The sequence below is a fragment of the Mugil cephalus genome, chromosome 14, assembly GCF_022458985.1.
Source record: "Mugil cephalus isolate CIBA_MC_2020 chromosome 14, CIBA_Mcephalus_1.1, whole genome shotgun sequence".
Classification (NCBI taxonomy): domain Eukaryota; kingdom Metazoa; phylum Chordata; class Actinopteri; order Mugiliformes; family Mugilidae; genus Mugil; species Mugil cephalus.
Window position 1 is genome coordinate 10,480,574 of NC_061783.1, and position 22,693 is coordinate 10,503,266.

At 43.6% G+C, this 22,693-nt stretch overlaps 1 protein-coding gene across 5 annotated transcripts; it reads right to left on the minus strand.

Moving 5' to 3' along the window:
• Positions 1 to 1,263: 1,263 nt before the first annotated feature.
• Positions 1,264 to 21,864, minus strand: snx13 (sorting nexin 13). Of its 5 annotated transcripts, XM_047605641.1 has the most exons (26): positions 20,472 to 20,628; positions 15,134 to 15,411; positions 13,005 to 13,117; positions 12,790 to 12,892; positions 12,529 to 12,618; positions 11,130 to 11,251; positions 10,914 to 11,032; positions 10,606 to 10,710; positions 10,429 to 10,517; positions 10,178 to 10,261; positions 9,907 to 10,045; positions 9,725 to 9,813; positions 9,436 to 9,535; positions 8,697 to 8,890; positions 8,437 to 8,541; positions 8,166 to 8,336; positions 7,999 to 8,068; positions 7,244 to 7,422; positions 7,044 to 7,151; positions 6,153 to 6,263; positions 5,841 to 6,002; positions 5,683 to 5,754; positions 5,457 to 5,602; positions 5,083 to 5,151; positions 4,875 to 4,987; positions 1,264 to 3,943 (listed from the first exon to the last, which is right to left on the minus strand). In XM_047605641.1, exons 2-26 carry the CDS (start codon positions 15,152 to 15,154, stop codon positions 3,708 to 3,710), a joined length of 2,910 nt encoding a protein of 969 aa, XP_047461597.1. In that variant the 5' UTR covers positions 15,155 to 15,411; positions 20,472 to 20,628; the 3' UTR covers positions 1,264 to 3,707. The 5 variants fall into 5 exon arrangements, with proteins under 5 accessions (XP_047461597.1, XP_047461595.1, XP_047461596.1 ...); XM_047605639.1 differs by lacking the exons at positions 15,134 to 15,411; positions 20,472 to 20,628 and adding an exon at positions 21,663 to 21,864; XM_047605640.1 differs by lacking the exons at positions 15,134 to 15,411; positions 20,472 to 20,628 and adding an exon at positions 21,663 to 21,863 and having other exon boundaries at positions 7,244 to 7,386.
• Between the last annotated feature and the right edge of the window lie 829 nt (positions 21,865 to 22,693).

The following is a 22,693-nucleotide window of genomic DNA, read 5'->3' on the forward strand; positions in this document are numbered from 1 at the left end:
GCGCCTTGAGAGAGGGCTCATCTAAACGGGACGTGGTCAACCTTGCTGTGCAGTCACACCCGTGATTTTCATGCTGTGATGAATCTATGAAACTGTCCCAGTAATGAGTTGTCATAGCAACACGTACAGCATCATCTGCTGTGATCTCCAATGGCTCACTCCATCACTTGATGAGCAGCACACCTCTTATCTTTACGTGGACATTTTGAAATTGTAATATGTGTAAAAACAATAGCTGTGTTCCACCTGAATGTCTGTGTCCTGTTGTTTATGCTGGTTTCACTATCGGAGGTTCATGCAACTGAGCAATCATTCATTTTTATCATGTCACCTGCTCTTTGTTACAAAATGCCTAACGTGAAGGACGTCTTGTTTTTTGTAACGTTAAAGGAGTTATTTTTGTGCTCGCACAATCAGCCTGCTGGTTAGTGGGTCAGTGACCCATTAGCTGGCTGAGCAGGTCAGGCTGGCACCTGTAACCCCTTCCTGAAGATGAGCGATTATTTGACAGCTCGGCTTTAAATTAAAGGGAAAATCGACCAAGTTAAAGAGACTGCACTATAAACTGAGACACTCTGTTCAAAAACAAGACAAAGATGCATTCAGTCCTAGGGAGAGATCTGTCCTGTAGAATTCTCAGAATATGTGGCGATGTTAAAAGTTAAAACCCTATATGTTCAAACAGGCCGACTCATTCAGGGGGACTTTGATCAGAATCTTTTGTTGTTAGGGCCTGATACCTAAACACATTCTCTCTGCATGAGGTAAAACGTGAGGTGATGTTACAACTTTCCAGGGTTGTAACATCGCATGACAGCGTTAAAATGACAAATGAAGGCGGAATTAGTGTGAACTTAAAACACAGGTCTGTTGTGATCATTATTTTGCGGGGAATTAATTTGGTGGTCAGTATAGACGGGGCAATCACTTCTCCTTTCTGGGAGGCGCTAAATATACATTATTTTTACCATTTTGCATTCAATAAACTATCCCTATTATGTGTATTTACAGAAATTTAAATTTGTGGGGCAAATTTAAAAACATATATTCAAAAATATGTTTTTTTTGATGTTGCTGTTGAAGACAAAAGTTGCTCCACCTGTTACATGTTCTGCTTCGTTGACCACCAGAAGCTGTCTTGAATGTGACCGAGGATCCAAAAGCCAATAGAAAAAACTAAAACGGCACCAGAATTATTTAAACAAACAGAGTAACTACGTCCCGCATACGCAGGACCTGAAAACACACTTTACACACTGTGGGTCAGTTAGTCTGAGTTACTGTTTATTAGTGTTATACTGATCTGAGCACGACTGCTCACAAGGAAAAGTCTGATAAGCATGATGCAAAACAAAAGACAAAAAAAAACACCCTAACATCATTTTCAGTCTCGTAAAATGATCATGACATTCTGATTGATTTTTTTTTTTTTCCAGGTTAAAGAAAAATATGAAAATAGAGTTGACAGTACATTTAGGCACACTATTAACACATACTGTACACAGATATGCACAATTTTCATTATCATAGATTCATATATACTGGGGTTTAAAAAAAAAAAAAGACAAGCCTTCCTGTATGGAGAGGTGTGCAGAAAGTTAAAGGTGACTTCTCCTCCTCCGTCAAAGGGGGTAAAATATTCACCTCCCAGACAAGAGAGGCTCCAGTTCATGTCCCCCTGCTCAGCCAACCGGAGTCCACCAGGGCCGCTCAGTGCAAGCGAGTCACAGCAGACGAGGGAGATCCGTCCACTGACTGCAGCACAGCGGGGCTCCGTTCAGCCAGTGGGGAGAGGGGCTCCCACAAGTTGCTACGCTAAGTGCTAACTAGCAGTGATTGCACTGGTCACAGGACATGGCTCTTGTCGTGAACGCGTCGTGGTGGCGTGAGGGCGGGGACAGGCGTGGAAGAGGGGCGTCTCTCCAGCAGTCAGTTCATTCTAAAAGATCTGTCCGCGCTTAAAAGTGAGCAGTTAATCGAGGCTGCCTCTGAACTAGCGATAGCCCAATGAGCTAAAGCTGTCTCACAGAAAATAATAATAAAAAAAAAAAAAACGAAACCCTACCGCTGCCGAATCAATACCCAAAAACACAGATTCTGCAAGAGTGGGCCGCCTTGGGTTTAGAAGAGAAAATACTCCCTAAACACACGCACACACACAAAAAAATAAAAATAAATCAATAGTCAGACTTATAAAACAAGTCCGTAAAATAAAATTAACATTTTACAACAACGGAATGTTAAAGTTGTTGGGGTGAGAAGACATTTTTGGGGAAACGTCTCCTTTTTTTCTGTTAAAACAATAACTATTTTCAGTACACAATGATTAAAATGCACATGCATTAAAGAAAGAAACAATATTGCACCGAATTAATTCTCTAAAAGGGACTAGGGATACATCTCCGTCTCTCTAAGCATGATTTCCTTGTAGCGTTCAGTCGTGTGAAGGAGAGTGTCTCTTGGTCAGCATATACTGTATGTAGATTTAAGGCTGGTTCACTAACTCACACTGGCACAGTTTCTGACTGACGAGGGTTGCACCCTCGCTCTAAACACACACACACACACACACACACACACACACACACACACACACACATTCACACACAGTTCTACACGAGCCAAATACAGAACAGACCAGAGACTACATTCGTTGATAGTGTGCCTCCAGCAATAACGCACAAGTTATTAAAAGGTCAACACCGCGTTCTCTTTCTTCACATGATCAGCGATATGAAGCACAGTAATGATTTAGAGTGTCCCAACGTCAAACCAGTACACACACACACACACACACACACACACACACGCGACAGCATGACAGCATTGAGCTTTGGTCATCACAGGTTATGACAGTAGCATTTAAAAGGGGGGCGTGGCCTGTTCTTGGAGGGTGGGGCAACGTTTCGGATGCGACAAAAAAAAAAAAAAAAAAAACGTCTGGAGAGTTGAAAAAAGTCGAACGAATAAAAACCATCCTTTCTCGACCCATATTTGTTCAGTCACATTTGATTAAAAAAACAAAAACAGCGCCTCTTTAATAACCCAGTGCTATTGACGTTATTATTATTAATTTTTTTTTTTTGGTTGCTATGAAGACAGAAACGATAATTTCTAAGTTAACAAGTGCCCGTTGCAGCTCAGACGTCTACAGCATGAGGTTAAGTTTGATTACAGCCGTGTGGCCCGTTCACTGAGATGGGAGGACTGTGCCGGCCGACAGACGGAAAGCGTGAAGCTAAGGCAAGGTGTGGGTCTATGCTATCTAGTCCTGCAGCTTAAAAACAATACAGTATTTGTGGTCGGCTCTCTGGACCACGTGAAAGCAGCATCGGCTGGCCCAGGATAAAGCTAAACAACTAAAAAAATAAAAATAAAAATGAGGAGAGAGGAAAAAAAAAAAAAATAGATAAACTAAAAGACTGTCATGTTCAGTCTTGGTGCAAATGATGGGGTTTCTGTTTGTGTATCACAGAGTGAGAGTAGGGCAGAGTGTGTGTGTTGTTCAGTTGTCCTCCTGTTCTGTCTCGACAGCGTGATCGTCTGGATAATTGGAGTGTTTTCACCGACAGGAGTGTGTGAGGGAAGAGGGAGGGTCGATCACACACAGTACCTCACCGTTGGCGTCGAGCCCCCGCCCACTCGCAGCTCTCAAGTCTCTGTGTGTCCGGTCGGCCCTGTGTCCCGTCGCCTCCCGTCCTCTCCTGTCACCTCTTGAGGGAGGAGGATTTGAGTTTCTGGCTGTATCTGTGGATGCGCGGCGAGCGGGAGTGCAGCTTGACGAAGAGCTCCGGGAACTTGTACTGAGGGAACATGGTCTCCAGGAAGCCCTCCAGGAAAACGTAGACCAGCCGGCGGTTCATGGGCTGGTACTGGAACATGTCAAAGACGCGGAGTATGCCCTTTCTTGTGGTGTCCGCGCCGATGATGTGCTTCAACTCGTCTGAGGGAAAGACGGGAAAAACACAGATGTCAGCACAGACAGGAGGAAGAAAATACAGTAGCTAAAAATCTGTGGGCTAATTTTTGCCATGAGTCTGTAACAGGGTGATAGTTAGGCCAAATCAACTGTACCTTAGAGCAAGAGTAATGCATGGAGTAATGCAAGGAACACCGTTTACAAAGTCTCATGACACACCCAGCTTTGTTCAGGACCACTGACCGTGTGAAAGAGGGATGCTGCCAATAGAAAAGCTTAGCAAAACCATTTAGCACCATATTTCATCAGAGGTGCAACGTTAATCAAATTTGTTTTGGTCAAATACACCAGTCTCTCTTCATCCATGAATCTTTCTCTGCGACACTGATGAATACCGCTCATGCAGAGCAATGAATTAGTTTTGCTTCTTCTTCCCCTCTTATTCTAGTGCACCAAGTTCTAATGAGCTCACTGCCCCCTAGTGCTGGAGAGAAGAAAAGCAAACACTAGTGGCTACTTTCTTCATTGGGAGAGCAGCAGGAACAGACCACACTGACGGGAGCCACGAAGTAGCGAGCGGTCGGCTGCTTCATGTTTCATACTCCATCACTCCTCAGTCTTTGCTTCAGTAGAAAACATTAAGATGGACGTCTCAAGTCTATTATTACTTCTGAGGACACGGAGAAGCTATGAGAGAGGATACGCGACACCAGCCTTCACAGATGTCTGCTATCAGACTGGCACATGTATCTTCATCGGATACTGCAGCTGACTGGTCTGCTGGCATCCGACAAAAACTGACATCACTCTGGATTTCATATGCAACAAATGACAAACACCCTTTATCCTTCGTTTTGTGACGGTATGTGAGACAAAAAAGACAGAAAGCTTCAAAGACGAACAGGAAGTAGAGGCATCCCCTAATGTCGCAAGGTGACGGCTGAAATATGTTCACCTGGCATGATGCCCAGCAGGCTGGTCTTGGCTGCTACTCGCGTCCTCATGCGGATGTTCTTGTCCCGGCGGGGCGGGGTCTCAGCTAGAATACCATTGGGCCAGTAGGAATCCCTGTGCGGAGACGGAGACACTAAAAGTTACTCAAGATTCCTCTGGACAGATACACATCCTGGAAAAAAAAAAAAGGGAGGGGGGAGGAAGTTTACCTGAACTTCTTAACGTAGTCTGCCACCTGCTCTGGTGACGTCATGTAATCCACATGATCTACGATTTTCCTGCAGAACAAAAGGAAGCGGATTCAGACTGCGCTCTATGGGGAGCTGGTTATGTCACAAGCGGTCGGTTTGTTGGACTAAGGACTGAGTGCTATATACATGCTACTATTTTTCTTTAACCAACAAAAAATTCCAAGATGGTTTACAGACGTATTTCAGTAGGCATGTGGACCCATTAAGTAATATTTAACTAGGCTGTGTACATAATTTAAACATTTCTAACTAGTCTGCTTTATGTGTGTCAATATTTACCCAGCCTGTAAACTACATTTCACTCAGTTGTGAGGACGCTGCGTGGCTCTGACCTGTTGATAGTGTCTCCATACGTAGCCCTGATGAGCTGCTGGAGCAGGTTCTTGATGTTCCTCCGCAACCACTGGTTTTTCTCTTTAAGGTCAAACACCTCGTCCATCAGCAGCAGCATGACCCGGAGGGGAATATTGTCGTCCACCTGGACGCACCACGAAGAGCAATTAGCAGTGACGGGACAACAAACAGGAGTAACGCAAAGCAGACCGCCCAGTGACTCACGTTGTCATCGAGCTGGGCAGAGACTCGACAGTGTTCCGGGTCGATATCGGTCTTAGGGAGCAGTGGAGGCACCTGGGGGTAAAGAGGTTAGAGGCTGAACGAACAGCAGGGCAATGATTTTATTTTTTATTTCAATTACTCGTATTAAAATGTTCTACCTTGAATATGGACTGTTTGATGTCCTGGCCCAGTCTCTCCGACATGCGGCCCATGTTGTCAGAGACCTTGTTCATCCCCTCGGCCAGACTGTCCGGCAGAGCTTTTACCGCGTTGGACACGTTCCTCATGGAGCTCCGGAAAGGATTCACAAATGTGTCTATCTGATGGGGGTAAAGCGACAGTAGAAAATTGAATTTATAAAATTATGCATGAACATTTCATCGGTGAATCTTCCTTTGACCTTAAAAATCGACGCTCAAAGTTCACTATAAACTGTTTAACGCCAACGCTTAGCTCGAAAAGTTAGATACCTTCCGTGCAAATTCCCCTTTGCCCTTGCTGTAGGCCTTGTTTTCTAGGAAGTCGTAGACGTAGGGAATCAGAGTTGGGCAGGCCTTCACCATCTCTGGGTTCAGCAGCAACTGTAACACACACACATGCACACAAGACATTACTAAGCTTATTGTATAAAATGTTGTTTAAAAATCGTTGGAGGATCAATATATAATTGCTGGAGTTTGAGTTGATCTTTTGCTTTCTGGCCTAAAATCAACCAATCACCACATGGTATTTTATGGAAAGATTCTTCGGAATATTATATATACAATTCAGTAAATTGAAATTTAAGGTTATTTATCCATATATTGTAGTAACACTGATGACATGCGATAAGTCCACACTTGACCCATGATCTACTTTATATTAAATAACTAAGAAAGAGGAGGAAGAACAGCCTGGAGCAGGTCATGTGATTTGGATTTAACACACTTCCTTGAGAGGTGCAATGTCATGTGTTTGTAATGGGTAACTTTGCTGAAAGTAAATTCCTGGACACAGATACAATATGTTATTTTCCATATAGAATTTGCTAAATTGCAAAAAAAAAAGAGAGAAATAATTCAATCAAAACAAAATCTGAATAAGCTCATTTCATCATTGTTTAGCTAATTGGAAGGTGGTTGTTATTAACTTCGGACAGTTATTTAGTTGATATTTTAATGATATCTAGTCAGTTTTTACTAATAAGTGATTGTTCCCATAATAAATTATTATGGACTTTGTAAAAACACGATCACAATGAACATAAAAAACATTTTGTTTTACTGTTAATGAAAAAATGTATGCAAGATATACCACATGGACTTCAAAAGGCCCTCACTTATACATTGACCCTTAAAATAACAAACACATGAGACCTATACCTGTAGGTAAGCATTGAGGTCTTTTTTTCTCTTCTCCAAGAAGTCTCTGTCCATGTTGTTGAAAGTCTTCTTCCCAGGCAGCTTGAGGATCGATGCCAGGTTCTCAAACTAAACCACACACATAAAACAATGAAATGCCTCAGAAAAGCCACCTTTTTTTATTTATTACTGCTTTAAGTATTGTTTGAAGTCGTGCACACCTGCTCAGTGATTCTCATATGGAAGTCATGAAAGTCTGAGTAGCGGCGGTAGGTCTTCCAGCAGTCCTCACTTCCGTCCGGGTTGCGTCTGAACACAGTGATGGCGTACAGCGCGTAGGTCTTACCGTGGTCGTTGCAAACCCCTGCAGCACCCCACATGCCGGGGAAACAAGCATCAGCTACCCGACCCGGAAAAACATCCAAATAGGGATTGGAGGATGAGGAGGAGGTGGTGGAGTGGTGGAGTGGTGGGGGTGGTGAAAGCCAAAGAAAGAGTTGGAAAAAAAAAGATGTTGCAGGTGCAAAGTGTTGGGGAGGAAAAGCAAGCAAGAGAAAGAAAGAACAGAGAGCAGAGGAAATGGGATGAAAGAGAGGAAGGGGTGACAGAATGACAGGAAGGGTCACGGAGGGAGGAGGGAGGAAAAAGGAAGAACAGAACAGAAAAACAGTGAAGGTGATGGAATGAAAGAAATAAAGAATACTGGAACTGAGCGCAGTGACACAGCAGACGCATGCAGATGAATGGAGCTAGGAGGTGAGAGGTTGAAAGGGAAAACATGCAGGGAGGGACTAGTGCGGAGGACAAGTTTCACACCATACAACACAAGGTTTAACCAGACCCCACAGCAAGTCAGGAGACATGTTTCCATACATTAACTCTAATTTAACAATTATTTCTGAAAATACTTTCGCTGACCAAACAAAACCTCCAGTGATTCCAATAAAAAAACATTCACAACATGAACTGAACGAACCTGTGTCAGAGATGAAGGCATGTAGGTGCATAGATTCATCATGGCAGGAGTTGGACAGATCGTCCAAAGACTGAAACCAAAAGAAACGAGTCACTATAAAGCAATAAAAACAAACAGCTGAGCTTTACGGCACCATTTAAAGTCAATATAAAGTTAGGCGGACTCACCAGGTTTATGCTTCCCGTCGGAGATCCGTTGAAGGATTCTCCGTCGCCGTCGTCAGACCCTCTGTAGCTCGGCTCTTTCAACATGTCCAACTCTGCCAGCATGCGGACGTAGAGGGGACTCTGCTTGAAGGACGGGTAAAAGCGCTCGTCGCGTAGCATCATGTCGTACACCTGCCGTGAAGTAAGATGCAGAACAAATGAAAAGTTCAAAAGAATTCAATATAAGAACAGATAAGGTGATTGTTAATGCTGGTCTATAAGGATTCAGAACCTTTCTCTGGATGTCGTCAAATATCTCTGGTGTGGGGTCGTCGTTCTGTAGCTTCTCCCCCAGCTGTATTACTAATGTCTCGTCCACCTGCACCCGGGGAGACGCCTATTCGAGCAGAAGGAGGACTTTAAATCAAATATACTTATATACGAAATATGATGCTCCTAACGAAAGGTAAGGGCGTCCACTTTAGAACACATTCTGCTTTTGTGTTAAACTCACTTACAGTGTTTAAAAAGGAGATCCGTGAACCCTCCTACCTTTTCAGAGAGGTACTGTTCGTAGACACCCAGCGCTGCGGCCTTCAGCAACCCCTTAGTGGCAGAGGGCTGCTTCTGGCCATCTTTCTGCCAGCCCTGCATCACCTCCAGCTGCTGCTGGGCCGTCACCCTGTAACCCTCCACTGTGAGCCAGAAGAAGAGCTCGGCCTGCGCCCCGGCTGCCTGCATGAAGTCTGGATCAACACACAAACAACGCTCGGTCCAAACGGTGTCGGTCTACTGTGAAAACTTTGGTTACACATACATTCACGGCGAGTGGTGTCTTCAAATCCATCACCTGATACACTAAGAATCCTACGACCTCACCTCCTCAGCTGTTTACAGTTCTTGTGTGTTAGCGATTCCGACCCTATGAAGTACGTCTACATGCTTTTTCTAAATATTTCAAGTAGTAAAAGTGTAAGAATGACAGAAGCAGCTGTAATGTTTAGGCTGTTGGCTTTTTTCTAAACCAGATCTGATGCAACTTGGCTTAATTCCCAGCTTGCATAAACTACAGTAATCTGATCTGTAGTGGAATGACCTTTTAAAATCTCCGACCAGGTCATGCGTGGTTGAAAAGGAGCATGTCTAACAAGGCAGGCTGGGGTTACAAATCGGAGAGAAACGGAATAAGTTATGGATTATAAAGATGATTAACAGAAACGCTCAGGATTGAGGTCTGTGGACGGCCACGGTTGGAATCCGCGCGATACGTGATGCGACTTTCCGTATTTACCCATGAAGAACTGCAGGGCTATGTTGTGGACGAGGATGTGATCCAGTGGGATGACACACAGCTTGCCAAAGTTGGCTGCCAGCTTCAAGGCATCGACCTCCTGCAAGACGCAGGAACAGGACGAGTTTGTTACACGGAGCAAAACATAAAACTGACAACCTTGACTTTGAGAAGAGTCAGCTGACGCCGCTGCCTGACGATGTTTGACCATTGACCAGAATTAACTGTGGCGATGTTTAAACTGGATCCTCCCGTGTAAGCACTCCGACGCTGTGCTGCAGTGTCTCACCTTGCCGGAGTGAAGTCTCTGGATCCTGGTCTCACACACCTTCTTCACAAACAGAAGACTGTTAATCTGGTTCTTGATTACATTGATGTCTGAAGGACGGAGAAACAAAAGGACGTGAGGTACAAGCGGCGCACTTTGTTTTAAAAAAGTTTTTATGTAAATAAGACCAAATGGGCGCCGACCATCTCCGGCGGTGTCCAGGGAGCGGAGATACTGCAGCTCCTCCAGCACCTTGTCTTTAACGGCCTCCAGCTCGGCGGGCTTGTCCGTTAACTTCAGGATGTTCATGAAGGCTTCATAGTTACAGCTGGAGTCCCGAATCTGGACGCAAAATTACATATAATCAAAGGGAGAGAACACACATACCAGCATCTAAATATACTTCCCTCCTGGACACTTTGGATTTGCCGTTGGGAACGACACTGATGCTTCAGATTGTGCGTTAGCTCTCACCATCCAGATGACGAACTGGTTGATGTAGTCTGGGTCACTCAGCTGGTTGATTAGAGGAAGCAGGACACCACGCGCCAGCACCTCCTAAAAACACAGCACGTGCACACTCTTAACAGCATGCCGTCAGATAGCGAGTACAGCTCACACAGGGGCATGAATACACGCTGAATACGCGATGAATACACGACTCATACGTATGTCGTGTCTTTTTCCTCTAACTGCACCTCAGACTAATTCGCTCACGCACTCACCCTCAGGAAGTATCTCATATTCTTGTTGTGGAAATCTCCAGGAGGTAGTAACAGATACAGAAGCAGCTCGCACAGGTCCCGCAGAAACCCTGACACACAAGCAGTTTGGATTTACAGCGTGAGCGCACGTCGGGCGGCAACGCGTCCGCGCAAAGGGCTCTCGGCGAGCGTGTTTACCTTCTTCGTCTTTGATTGAGGTGCACACCACGTCTCGGCAAATCTTCCTTTCCATCTCCACCTCGGCCTCGAAGAATGAGTCCACCAGTTCTTCTGTTATGTCCCCTGTTCAGACATTCACGGTTATTCTCTGCACTAATGAAACCTTCTCAAAAGACCAACAAACTTCTATTAACCACAGAATTATCATGTTTATATGAACACCGATTGTTAAAGACAATTAGAATCAACAGTGGAAACATGACAAACACACCAATCACCACAGTGACTAAAAACGCATGTGTGTGTGTGGTAACGGGTGTGCGTACGTTGCTTGTCCTCTCTGTCGGCGAGGCGATCTTGGGCTTTTCTGAAGACACGTAAATGGGTGGCAAAGTCGTCCACCAGGCGAGTGGTGAAGTAAGGCTGCCAGTCCACCTCTTTGGACCTTGGTGCACACACACACACACAAGTATAATTTGTTTCAAACATTCACTATCAAGACAGAAAATACGTGTGTGTGTGCGTGTTTGTGTGTGTTGTACCTTGTGGAGAACTGGACGAGGGCATTCTGCAGCGTCTGTCTAATCTCCAGTAAGAAGGACTCGTCCTCACTCAGGGTGTAGTACCAGTACTGGATGTAGTCTCTCAGCGCAAACTGGATCACCTGGAGAGAGGCAGGAAGCAGAACTTAGATACACATGTAATTACATTCGTTTATTGTCGAGTTCTCGGATAACAGACGTTATTGGGTTTGAGAAAATCCGTATTAAACGAGTAGAGTACGACTGTTACATACAATGATTAGATCAGGCCATCATGTGAGTCACACTAACTGCATCAGCCGCTGCAGACGTGGAGCAATTTGTCAAAGAAAACTGAGCTCACACTGTGAGAAAAGCAGGTAAACAAATCCTTAAACGCGCCAGAAAAATTTAAACTAGCAAATTCAGAAATTCAGAAAATCTGCACGGCTTGCACACGTAGCTGTGCGAGATCTCACTCTCGAGCTCACATGCTGCTAAAGTAATAAGTGTGCATTCCCAGACTGGACGGGAGCACAGGGGCACCACGTAGAGGAGTCAGCGTCATCTGACCATCGCTGACTGCTGCGTCTGCACTCAGCCCCGCCGGCCGCGCTGCTTCGCTTTGTTCTTTTTACGGCAACCGCAGGATACTGTGGCGAGGGAAATTGTGACTAACAAAGAAAACTCTCAAAGCTCATCTTTGCTGAGTTGAGTTAATCAGACTCAGGCTCGTGAAAACGTCTCAGCTGTGCAACAGCCTCTTCCTGTCGGTGCAAATACGGAAAGTTTCTGTTCCTCCGGTCGTGTTTTCGGACGTTTTATAACGTAAGAAATTATCCGTTTGTGTGTCACACATTCATAAGACACATTTTATTTTATGAGACACATTTTTAGTTCATTATTCACCGGGGGGAAAATGAATGCGTTTTGCAACAACCGCCAGCTTGTTTCAATTGCCACACATCCTACTCTGGACCAATCTATCAACACGCATAAGCCAAGGAATATTCCAGGGAGAACACAGCATGGACACTTGAGGAGGTCATGTAGTGGTAGATACTGATAGGTCTCCACCACTTGTGCCAGTTAATGGGTCAGACAGTGAGAGACAATATCAAACAAGTCTTAAGTGTTCACTCAGTCTCAGTCCTGTTGAGCTGAGTCATCTATGCAGTAAATCTTTATAGATAATGTCCTTAATAAACAGTAAATTCATCAAGACATTAAAGTTCCTGATTCATATGTATGTATAATAGCAGATACTCCACTAGTTATTCAGTTTTTTGAGTTTTTGTGAAGCTGGTGACCCATCAAGGAATGTGTATTGAATATATATAGTGTGTCTGATATTTGTTCATTCGATAATTCTGCGCTTCCCCATTTTGACTTTCACAGGAAGTCGTGACATAACACGCACCTGTTGTAGTGGTTCATCTATGAAACTGGACCCAGTCAGTCTCCTGTCAATCTTTATAGGCTTCCACTCCAGCTTCATCTCATCCAGCGTCTGAAAGAGACAAAAGAGAGCGGTGAGGCGGGATCGACACGGAGCTTCATCATCCTCCTGGTCACTTTCAGGCCGATCCCACAGCAAAAGTAATTAGATTAACAACTAATTCATTTGATCGTGCAGGTGGGGAGGGGGCACGTGTGGGTTTGAGCGCGCTTTCACTTTCACCTTCATTATGCCGACGTGCGTGGGCGGCAAATAGGAGTGCTCGCACTTTTCCAGGTGTTTCTCCGAGTTGATCTTTCCATAGAGCAGAGTGACCGCAAAGCCCCTGGAAAACAGAAGTGAGAGTGAGACGACAGCTGAAAAACGATCGGTCCTACGTCAAAAACAAAAACATCAAAAAAAACAAAAAAAAAAAAACAGCAGGTCATGCGACTCACCCTCCAATGAAGCAGAAGATATAAAAGGCCAGGTAGAAAATGGCAAAGGGTCCAAAGGTGACGAGGAAGAGCACGACTCCAAGACCCCCCCATCCCCAGATGGACAGACTGGCCTGAAACACAAAAGAGAACAAAGCACTCATTACGTCAAGCACTTCTGCTTACGATTCAATTAGTCTGAAGATAACATAGTTGTTAACACCGAACCAGTGGCTCTCAACAGTGACCGAATCAGGTAATTAGACAGCTGTGCAATGACGTAACACGCGGGGCAGAACTTTGCAAGAAATGTTGCTCAGGAAGAGATTACTTAAGAAGACACACACTGTGGGGGGTTGTTAGAAAGCTTCAGACAAAGGCTGTAATTGTACGTGCGCACATACACGTGTCACATCCTATGGATTTCCTGTTATTGTCCACGCAGGAAACCCAGCTACCACCTCTGTCCCACTTTTCCCAGTAAGTTACTCCGGTCTCCCGGTTTTCTCGGAACCTCGCCACCCCAGCCCTAGATACAGGATTATAAAAACACCTGAAAAGTTTTTTTTTTTTTTTTTTTAATGTCCCTGGAGCGTGTGTGGAGGCTGGAGGTGGCTATGTGAAGGGGGCACCTGCTGCAATAGTCCAAACCCAGCAGTGTGCTGGGCGGACAAATGAAACCAGGCCAAGCACACTTCATGTCAAACGCAGCACCGAATACACTCAGATGCCACTTCATTAGGTACCCTAGTGAATTCTAATATAACAACCTGCGCTAAATCCAAACGTCATGAAAGTTATGGTATTCAGAGTTAACTTAGAGACCAGCTTACGTCTTTTCATTTTAGGAGGCCGTGGTTTGTTGTACGATTGAATTATACTGTATTATTTAGTCCCATTTAGTCATGGCCCAGGCTAAACAACAGAAACATTTTAATGTTTAATTCAACACAGCTTACAAGAACTACTACAAATGACCATACAGTTGAATTATCACCCGTCTTACAATGTGTCATAATAACCCGAATGTTCTAACAAAGTGCCGTGTACCTAATGAACTGGCGGGGGGGTGGGGAGCGCACCCTCATTCTGACTTTGTCACAGAGCCAGCGACAGACACGATGATCAGCAGTGATGATCTTCGGCTGCCCTACATTCATACTCGAGTTCCTTAGATAAGCAGCTCTGGAGACCGATAGAGTCAGATAGGGACGGACAGAGCTTCCTCAGGACACTGACACATTGTTCTCGCTGCCACGTCCAGCTACGGCCAATCGGATGACACACATTAGACTGGCTGCCAACTGTGTCACGTTCGGAAACGCGGTCCAGACCGGCCTCTGTGTGTAGCATGAGCGTTACACACACAAAACAGGGTATCAGTGCAAATTATTGACCGACATTTATGACAGTCAATAACGCAACAACGCAACCTGTGGCTCAAACATGCGTCTAAATGCACAGTTTTACTTGTGGTTTACACATATTTTGGAAGTGGATGGGTCAAACACAGGGAAAGAATCAATAAAGCAATAATTATATTCTTTCTATTCTGTTTAATTATCAATCTACTGAAATAAATATGTTATAATAAATAAAAACTATTTGCGTTTTGCTATTATTAGCGCAGTGACATTTGTTCAGTATCAATTATTTAATATTCCGTGACCATTCAGAAGCAGGCTGAGCCGCTGCCAAAGTACACATTACTGCCTCATGGCTAAGATGTTTTTTTTTCATCATTACAGTGTATTCTGAGGAGACTGGAGCTACCCACTTACACAGCCGCTACGAAACCTGGCAGCGAACCAGAAGAAATGAAAATTGAAGAAAAGGAGGAAAAAAATACTTCACTCTCTGTCCTGCACAATATGAGGACAATCTAAACTAAGCTGACATCAATTAATCTGAGGCTAGCTAACGACTAGCTTCATCTGAGGGGCCAGATGCATTGAATCAACAGTCCACGTATCCAGTGCTGCTTCCGATAGATCTGATTTCAAGCAGTAAACTAATCCTCTAATAACCTATAAATAACAACTATAAGTAACAACTCCAGATTTTTTCCATTTGTTTTAGTGCAAAAATAATAAGTGCAATTTGGGCACATTGCTGTCTGCTGCTTAGTCTCGGGTCTCAGCGCTTGACACCTGTGATCTAATGTTTTGCATGCCGACTGTGACTTGTGGTCAGGGCTGGTTCTTCAGCGTGGACGTCTCCATTCAAACTGTCCGACACCGTTGGCGCCGATCACAGCTTCACCCAGAGCTCGCCACGTTACAAGAGAGGGTCTCGGTCGAATCAGGTTTCATGACGCTCGTAGCAGGCAATTAAAAAACGGCTTTACTGGCACTGATCCCAGAGAGTAAACCTCAGCTTGTGGTGTCCCTCGTCCCCACGCCACGTGAGCCACAGTTCACCGTAAACCCTAAAAATGAAAAAGCGATTATGATGCTTGTCATCGAGGACCACCTGACCCTGACTTTTACTCATTCACTGAAGATAAAAAACCGACTAGACAGGCTCTGGCAGAGTGCGGGCTAACTGGTTTTTATCCTGCAAGTCATTCCTCCAATAGAACAACAGCATCTCTGAGTACGCCTCGGAAAATTTGACGCACACGTAGGTTAAAGCAGGAAATATTAGTAGTTTATAAGTGTTGCAACAACCGTATCAACTTAATGAATATGTAACACATCAATAATCTTTTCTCTCATCCGTGCTGCATCATATTTTGAGGAAAGCCTTATGGAAGATGTTGAAGCTTTTCTCTTGTTGATCATCACATATAAACAGAGCACAGATTTCTCCCCCCCCCTTATTTTACACATCATATTTGGATTCAACATGTACATCTACATTTCAGAGGCATGTGATGCTTTCTCAGATTTCCTCATCTGACATTCAACATTTACATGCGCTTTTCTGCCAAAGTGCTTACATATTCTGTATACACCACAGAGCCAAGATCTGCTTTATGTACAACACAAATTTAAAGACATCAACTTATTGCAAAAAGATGACTACATCTAAATGTCCCGAGAGAACGCCGATGTCCGTTGCGCCGCAAAATATTTGAAAACTGGCTCGGCGACTGCTTTTCTTTCAAGTCGCAACTGGCTAACGCAAAGTCAGGGATAGCAGGGTTGGGAGGATAAATGGGGCTTGTCGGCGCACAAGGCCATTATTACAGTTGAACTAGGAGTGTAGAAACACAAAGGCATGTTATTCAGAGAGCACTTTGTCACTTCCCACAACCTTTGACTATCTTAAATACACTCCGCCGTCCCGAGCCGGCCCTTCCGTGGCGCCCGCTGCGTATAATCAGCCGCAACTTTGTAGCCGTTTACGTGATAAGCAAACTAAAGTTTAATGCAAACCTCAACCAACACCCAGACCTGTACTAACATATCTAATCCGTTTAACTTTCACCCACACACCAACGCAGAATAAGGCAGGTGATCCACTTTCTCGGGAAACTTTCAGCCGTCACATTCATCACCAGCAGCAAAAGCCCTGAACAGCTCACTGTTTCACACACACACACACACACACACACACACACACAAGCTAACGGTGCGATAATGACAAGAGCAAACAGGCATCACTTAAAGTTGGCTAAATTATGAGGCAAACTCGTGAATTACTTCAAGGACATGGAACAAACTGCAAGCGGTATTTCCTCCAGGTGCATTTGTAATTAGAGGAGCTGTGTCAGGAGGGCTAACTTTAACTTATCAATGGACCCGTTCCCAGAGAAAATGTCTGAGTGTAATTCATATTGGTAGCGTAGCACGTCTGACGTCAACGGTGCCAGCGAGCAGCGGAGGCTATTGCCGTGGCTGCGAGTGGAGGCGACGAGAACGCGGAGGCTCGTTTCTGAAGGAGAGATGATAACTGACACTCTTGAGTCATTCCAGCTTACGCGGGGTTTAAAACATGAACCATCTGTTCCAGTGATTAACGCCCAAGCCCATTGGGGATGCACACATCTAGACAATTCCTTACGTAAGCCACACCGAACACGGACAAAATGAACAGAAGCGTGACTTGGCTTCAAAGAGCAGCACTGAGATACAACTTTTTATTTACTGTAAAGTTATAATCGGTAGCATGTGGAGTGGACGATGCGGGCTGCAACAAAAGTTTCTTTTACACGATATTCAAAACATACACTGAAATGTTCTTAACTGATCAACCAGTTTTAGTGATAATAAAAAAGATGGTTTGTATTAATATTATGTCCAAAGCTCAAGAAGAAAAATATTAGAAGAATACTGTAGATTTTACTTCCTTGCTAACTGAAACAAGATGATAGATTTTATAACTTTGTTATTTAAACTATCTTATCTTCAAACCTAGATCTACACTGCAAATTATTTGGTTCTTACCAAGACAAAAAAACTTAGATTTAGAAGTGTAAGATAATCTGTCTTGTTTAAAGAGTTAATTTCTTATTTCAAGTGTTTACCTTATTTCTAGATTTAACAATCTTAATTCAGGAAATCTTGTCAATTATCAATTATCTTGCTGCATGGACAGATAATTTCAGCTTTTAGTACATTTATACTCAGATTTAGTGTTTTTAACTTGTGTTTATACCCCCCTTTTTTCCAGTGCACATTTAGTAAAAGAAAATGTATATGTATATGTGCATAATCTAAATGCTCATTCACAGCAGTGTTTTTGAGGAATGTCCTTGACTTCAGGCACATTCAAACACGCTGATACAGTCGCTTATCAGTGTTTTGGAGATTGCGGTTTCGTAGATTGCCCCGGCGCAAACTGGAAACCAATTCATACTGGCCTGTCTTTCTATTTTTGTGACCCAAGGCCGACAGGAGCTGAGCTTCAACTCGGATCAGCGCGGCCATTGGGCGAGAGTTTAACCCAGCTCATTAAAGCTGTCCTGTGGGAGATCCACCTTTAATGCCTGGGAGGGAGAGAAAGTAAGAAGTCATGCTGGTCTAATCCATCAGGACCACCACAGTGCAAAGGGCTACCATATTAACTTTCAGATTAGATCTTGAGAATGCAAAATTTATATCAAGTAACACTGGATGACTTATGTAGAGGACGAGGATAACGTCTTATTTAAACTTTAACTAAATGTGTCTGATTTAAAAAAAAATTAAGTTGTTTTGACGCTCATCTTTCCCATTTCCGACAGACAGGTTGCGAGGTTATAATACTGGTTTTCACACAAAAACGAGTTTTTGTCAAAACGTTACTGAGACATTTGTCCGGATCTGTTGCATCGTCCTTCTGCCGGCTGAAACTCAAGAGGCATGCAAAACATATTCCGTCATCTGGAGGTGCTCATACTTTAGCTGTCAAATCTCTGACAGGAATGACACAGAGCAGATGCTGCGAACATTCATCGGCCCGCAACTTCAAAACGTGTGCGCAGGCTTCACAGTCAGGTATCGTCCTTTTTTACAATGTTTTTATCCAGTTAGTTATCCTTTGAACTGTGGTCTAATAATGCTACGTTCACTGTTACCATGGGGAGAGTGAAGTCAGACGCATGTCTCCTTTCACACAAGCAGAGTCCCGAGCTACATCTTTTCACTGTCTAGTGAGGAGCTGCTCCAGAAAGGAGAGGCTGGGGATTTACATAATTCACCCAAGATCGTCAATGACTAGCAGGAATCATTTGTTCAGAAGTGACCCAACTGAACAAATAATAAGACACACCTACCATCCTTTGCTGAGTTTAGTTGCTTTACTAGTTTAAAGTGAGACATCAAGTATTGTGTCATAACTGGTGACTAATCTATTAGTGCGTTCTGAGTTTGGAGAAGGTTTTCTGAATGCGATGTGTGCGTTTTTATGTCTGAACGTGAACACTCCACACGGGATGTTCTGAAGGGATTCGTTAATATTTAACGGGATTCATTTGAAACATACGCATGCTAACAAAATACCGAGACAGACTATTGTTACTAACACCGACCCGCCATGTTTCTGCATTTATGATGTTACTTGCTGAATCCCGTATCCCAAAATCTTCTTGTTCTGACCCTCACATTTCCCAATCTGGAAGTTATTTTTCCGTTTATAACAACATCACGCGCTCCAATTCTGATCCACAGACGCACACCTTGGCCCGGAGAGTCCGAGAGCTGTCGGCCTGTTTGGCAGCAGCTTCTACCGAGTGCAGGGACGAGGGAGAGGTGTTGTGGATGGCGAGCAGGCCTGATGTGAAAGCACATGGGCCTTAACGTCCACACAGCTTTGATTAAGACAGCTTAATGAGGTTTAGCCAGAGATGACAAAAGGGGCCATGAGATAACACACAAAGCACTCTCAATGTATTCTTAGTTACCACAAACTGAATCGACATACAAAGGTGAACTTATCAAACTATTAGAATAGGCCACTTGTAAACCACAAGCAAACAATGCATGTCACGTCTACAGGAACGCAACATAAAGGATTTATGGTAGTGATAGGGTGACGCAAAGACTCCTCACAGGACAGCCCCATTTATTTTAGCACTGAGCAACATTTCCAAAACGCTGAAGTTTGACACTACACAGAAATCAGTGCCGCCTGTCAGACACGCAAGACCCGGTGCAGTGGCGGCTCAAGCCTGATTACCATCCTAAAGCTGTACTTAAACTGCTGGACAGCTGATACCTGGCGCTCAGGTGAGCGGGACAGTCTAGCATGTTTGCATCATATCAGCTGATGTAGTCGTGGCCAGGAACGTTATCTTGTCTTCTTTAAGGTCGAGGAAGCAGCGTGAGTCACGTGAGAAACTGCGGCGCAGTAACATGTCATCACAAGTCACGCTTAAAATCTCTACAACACTCCACTCGAGAGGCCGTATTAATATTTAAACGCGAGCCTTTGTCAGCCAGTTTGTTTGTGTCTGGCGAGAGAAGAGAGCTACACTGACTGACAGCCCGAGGACTGGATGTCAAGTGTCTTCCCCTCAAAGTAAAATATGAGTTAAATACCACAGCCCTCCCATCGCTCGCACAGAGCTACCGATGCTCGATAAGACCTGCACAAATGTTTGCTAACTATAGAGCTCGCGAAAGCAAAAAAGAAAAAAAAACTTTCTTTAGCTGTTTACATCATGTTTTTAGCCTCTCTGGCCGTCAGACCAGCTAACGCCCATCTCACCTGTTTCTGTTGTAATGTAGAAATTCGTTGCTGAGGCACCGTACTCATAATCTAAACGCATACTACATACATTGCCTGTGTCGAGCTAATTCCATCGCGGTGTTGACAGCGTGGATGTCCTAAATTCATCGTATTAACCAAGTGTTAACTGTGTAATCCCGGGCGGACTACCATTTATAGCCGACAGCCTTTCTGAAAACACAGCGGCTGCGTGCCGTCCTCTCCCCTGACAGCCTCCGTGTTTACCTGCGGGCTAATGCCCAGCTAGCCGCTTCACGCTAACTCGCCATGTCCACCGCTGGGAAACAAACTAATCTAACGGCACACGGGTGCATTTCACCGGCAACAACTTACCTCTGCAAACATCGTCTAAAAGGCTGTGCGTGCGGCGGCTCTGGCTAACCCCGCCACATTGTAGCATGCGAAGAGGACGTTATTTTCTCGGTTAAAATCGGTCGTGTTCCCAGCCTCCGTACTCTCCTCGGAGCGTCGCCATGTTTGAAAGGTTTACGTCTCGGGTGCCCCGACCGCGGACGCCGCCACGCCATTGGCTGGGGAGCGATGACGTCGATTGCAGCGATAATCACGATTGACTGACCTAAATAAAATAATAGTTCACCAATTTCCGCCATCTCTATCTCAATTAAAGTATGACTAAATAATAATAATAATAATCATAAAATAAATCTATTATATCAAAATATCTGCACAAATTATTATTTTGCCCAAGTTTCCCAGCTGTGACCCATAACATTGACAAAACGGCAGAATAAAATATGTTGTATTAAATATTCAGTAGAATTAGGATTATTATTCCACGATTGAGCTATTTAGCCTCATTCAACCATATTTATTTTATTTATTTTGTTGTTGCTCTGTGTGCACAGACATGCATGTTAACACTTGTATATATATATTACTAGTCTTCCATTTGCACTGCTCTTACTGCTGTTGCGTTCATATTGCTGTTATGTTATGTTATGTTATGTTATGTTATGCTATGTTATGCTATGTTATGTTATGTTATGTTATGTTATGTTATGTTATGTTATGTTACGTTACGTTATGTTATGTTATGTTATGTTATGTTATGTTATGTTATGTTGTGTTGTGTTGTGTTGTGTTGTGTTGTGTTGTGTTATGTTATGTTATGTTATGTTAATGGCTGTGTATGTTTGTGTACTATCTATCTATCTATCTATCTATCTATCTATCTATCTATCTATCTATCTATCTATCTATCTATCTATCTATCTGTCTGTCTGTCTGTCTGTCTGTCTGTCTGTCTGTCTGTCTGTCTGTCTGTCTGTCTATCTATCTATCTATCTATCTAAGTCGGATCACATGGCTGACCAGTGGTTACCTGAAAACCTGGTTATAATGCATGATTCATTACCCCAGTGACACCTTCATTAACCTTTTCTAAACCTTATACTGCCTGGCAACGAGACAGCAGTGGCAGCAAAGGGCTGAGACAAAGAATCCCAGAGTGACTGAAAAAGACTCCTAATACAAAGATCTCTGTGTTTTTCTAGGCCATAGTACCTGTCTCCAAATTGACTGAGCTCCTGTTGAGTCCCATAGCAGGTGAGGAGGAAGCAAAATAAAATCCCTGGCTCTTCCATGTCCAAGAGAGCGGAGTGCACACAGCAGGCTGCCCATTCTTTTAGTGCCAAGCTGTACACAAAAGAAAGCTCCCTTGTCCTCTCATGTTTCTTGTATCTCTTTTGTGCTTCTTCTCTCTCTGTCAGTTCATCTCTCTCTGGTGCACAGACTGCCAACACACTGCCAAGTTATTACCACTAGACTTTATACCCTATGAGTTACAAGCCTCTTACGAGCAAAACATGTGACAAGCTAATTGGTGTTATTGCATCGCCGTCTTTGAATACACCAAGCTATTTCCTGTATGCAGGAACTAAGAAAACAGTGGCTCGTCGATCGACCTGTTTGGGAAGGTGCACTCATGTATTCATCACATGCATTACTTTTTAAATATTAATAACATACATGATAATAATAAAAAAAAGATAGGGATTAATGAAAAATACAAAAAGGATTTTTAAAAATGACATTGCTACTAACCGGTTCACTGCACTTTTTGTAGAGGTGATAAAAAAAAGAGGTGTGGTGTTTATAAAAACTGCACTGATGTCAGTAGCAGCTTCTAATGTGCAATGCTGTATTATTACCACTAGAGGTCACTACCAGCACATGTTGATCTAGTTATGATTCACTTAACTCAAATAACAAGAGCAAATTGAAGATTCTTATTGAATAAAGCTGTTAGTTCTTATTTTAAACCTGTAAATATGCATCTACAGTTAAATATACAGCCCTGCAGCTGAATGCATAGTCAGAGGAAAGTACTCATTCACAAGAAGTGACAAAGGAAATTGTAATGAACAGGTTGGAAACTGTTTCCTGCTCATTCTCTTGAATCAGAGTCTCATCAAAACTCTTGTATCCAAATGTGCTCAATCTTTGCAAACGGTGAGTGCATGATCATTGTGACACCAGCGCTGCATGGGGTTTGAGACATTTCTATGGATTGTTTTTTTTTTGTTGTTTTTTTC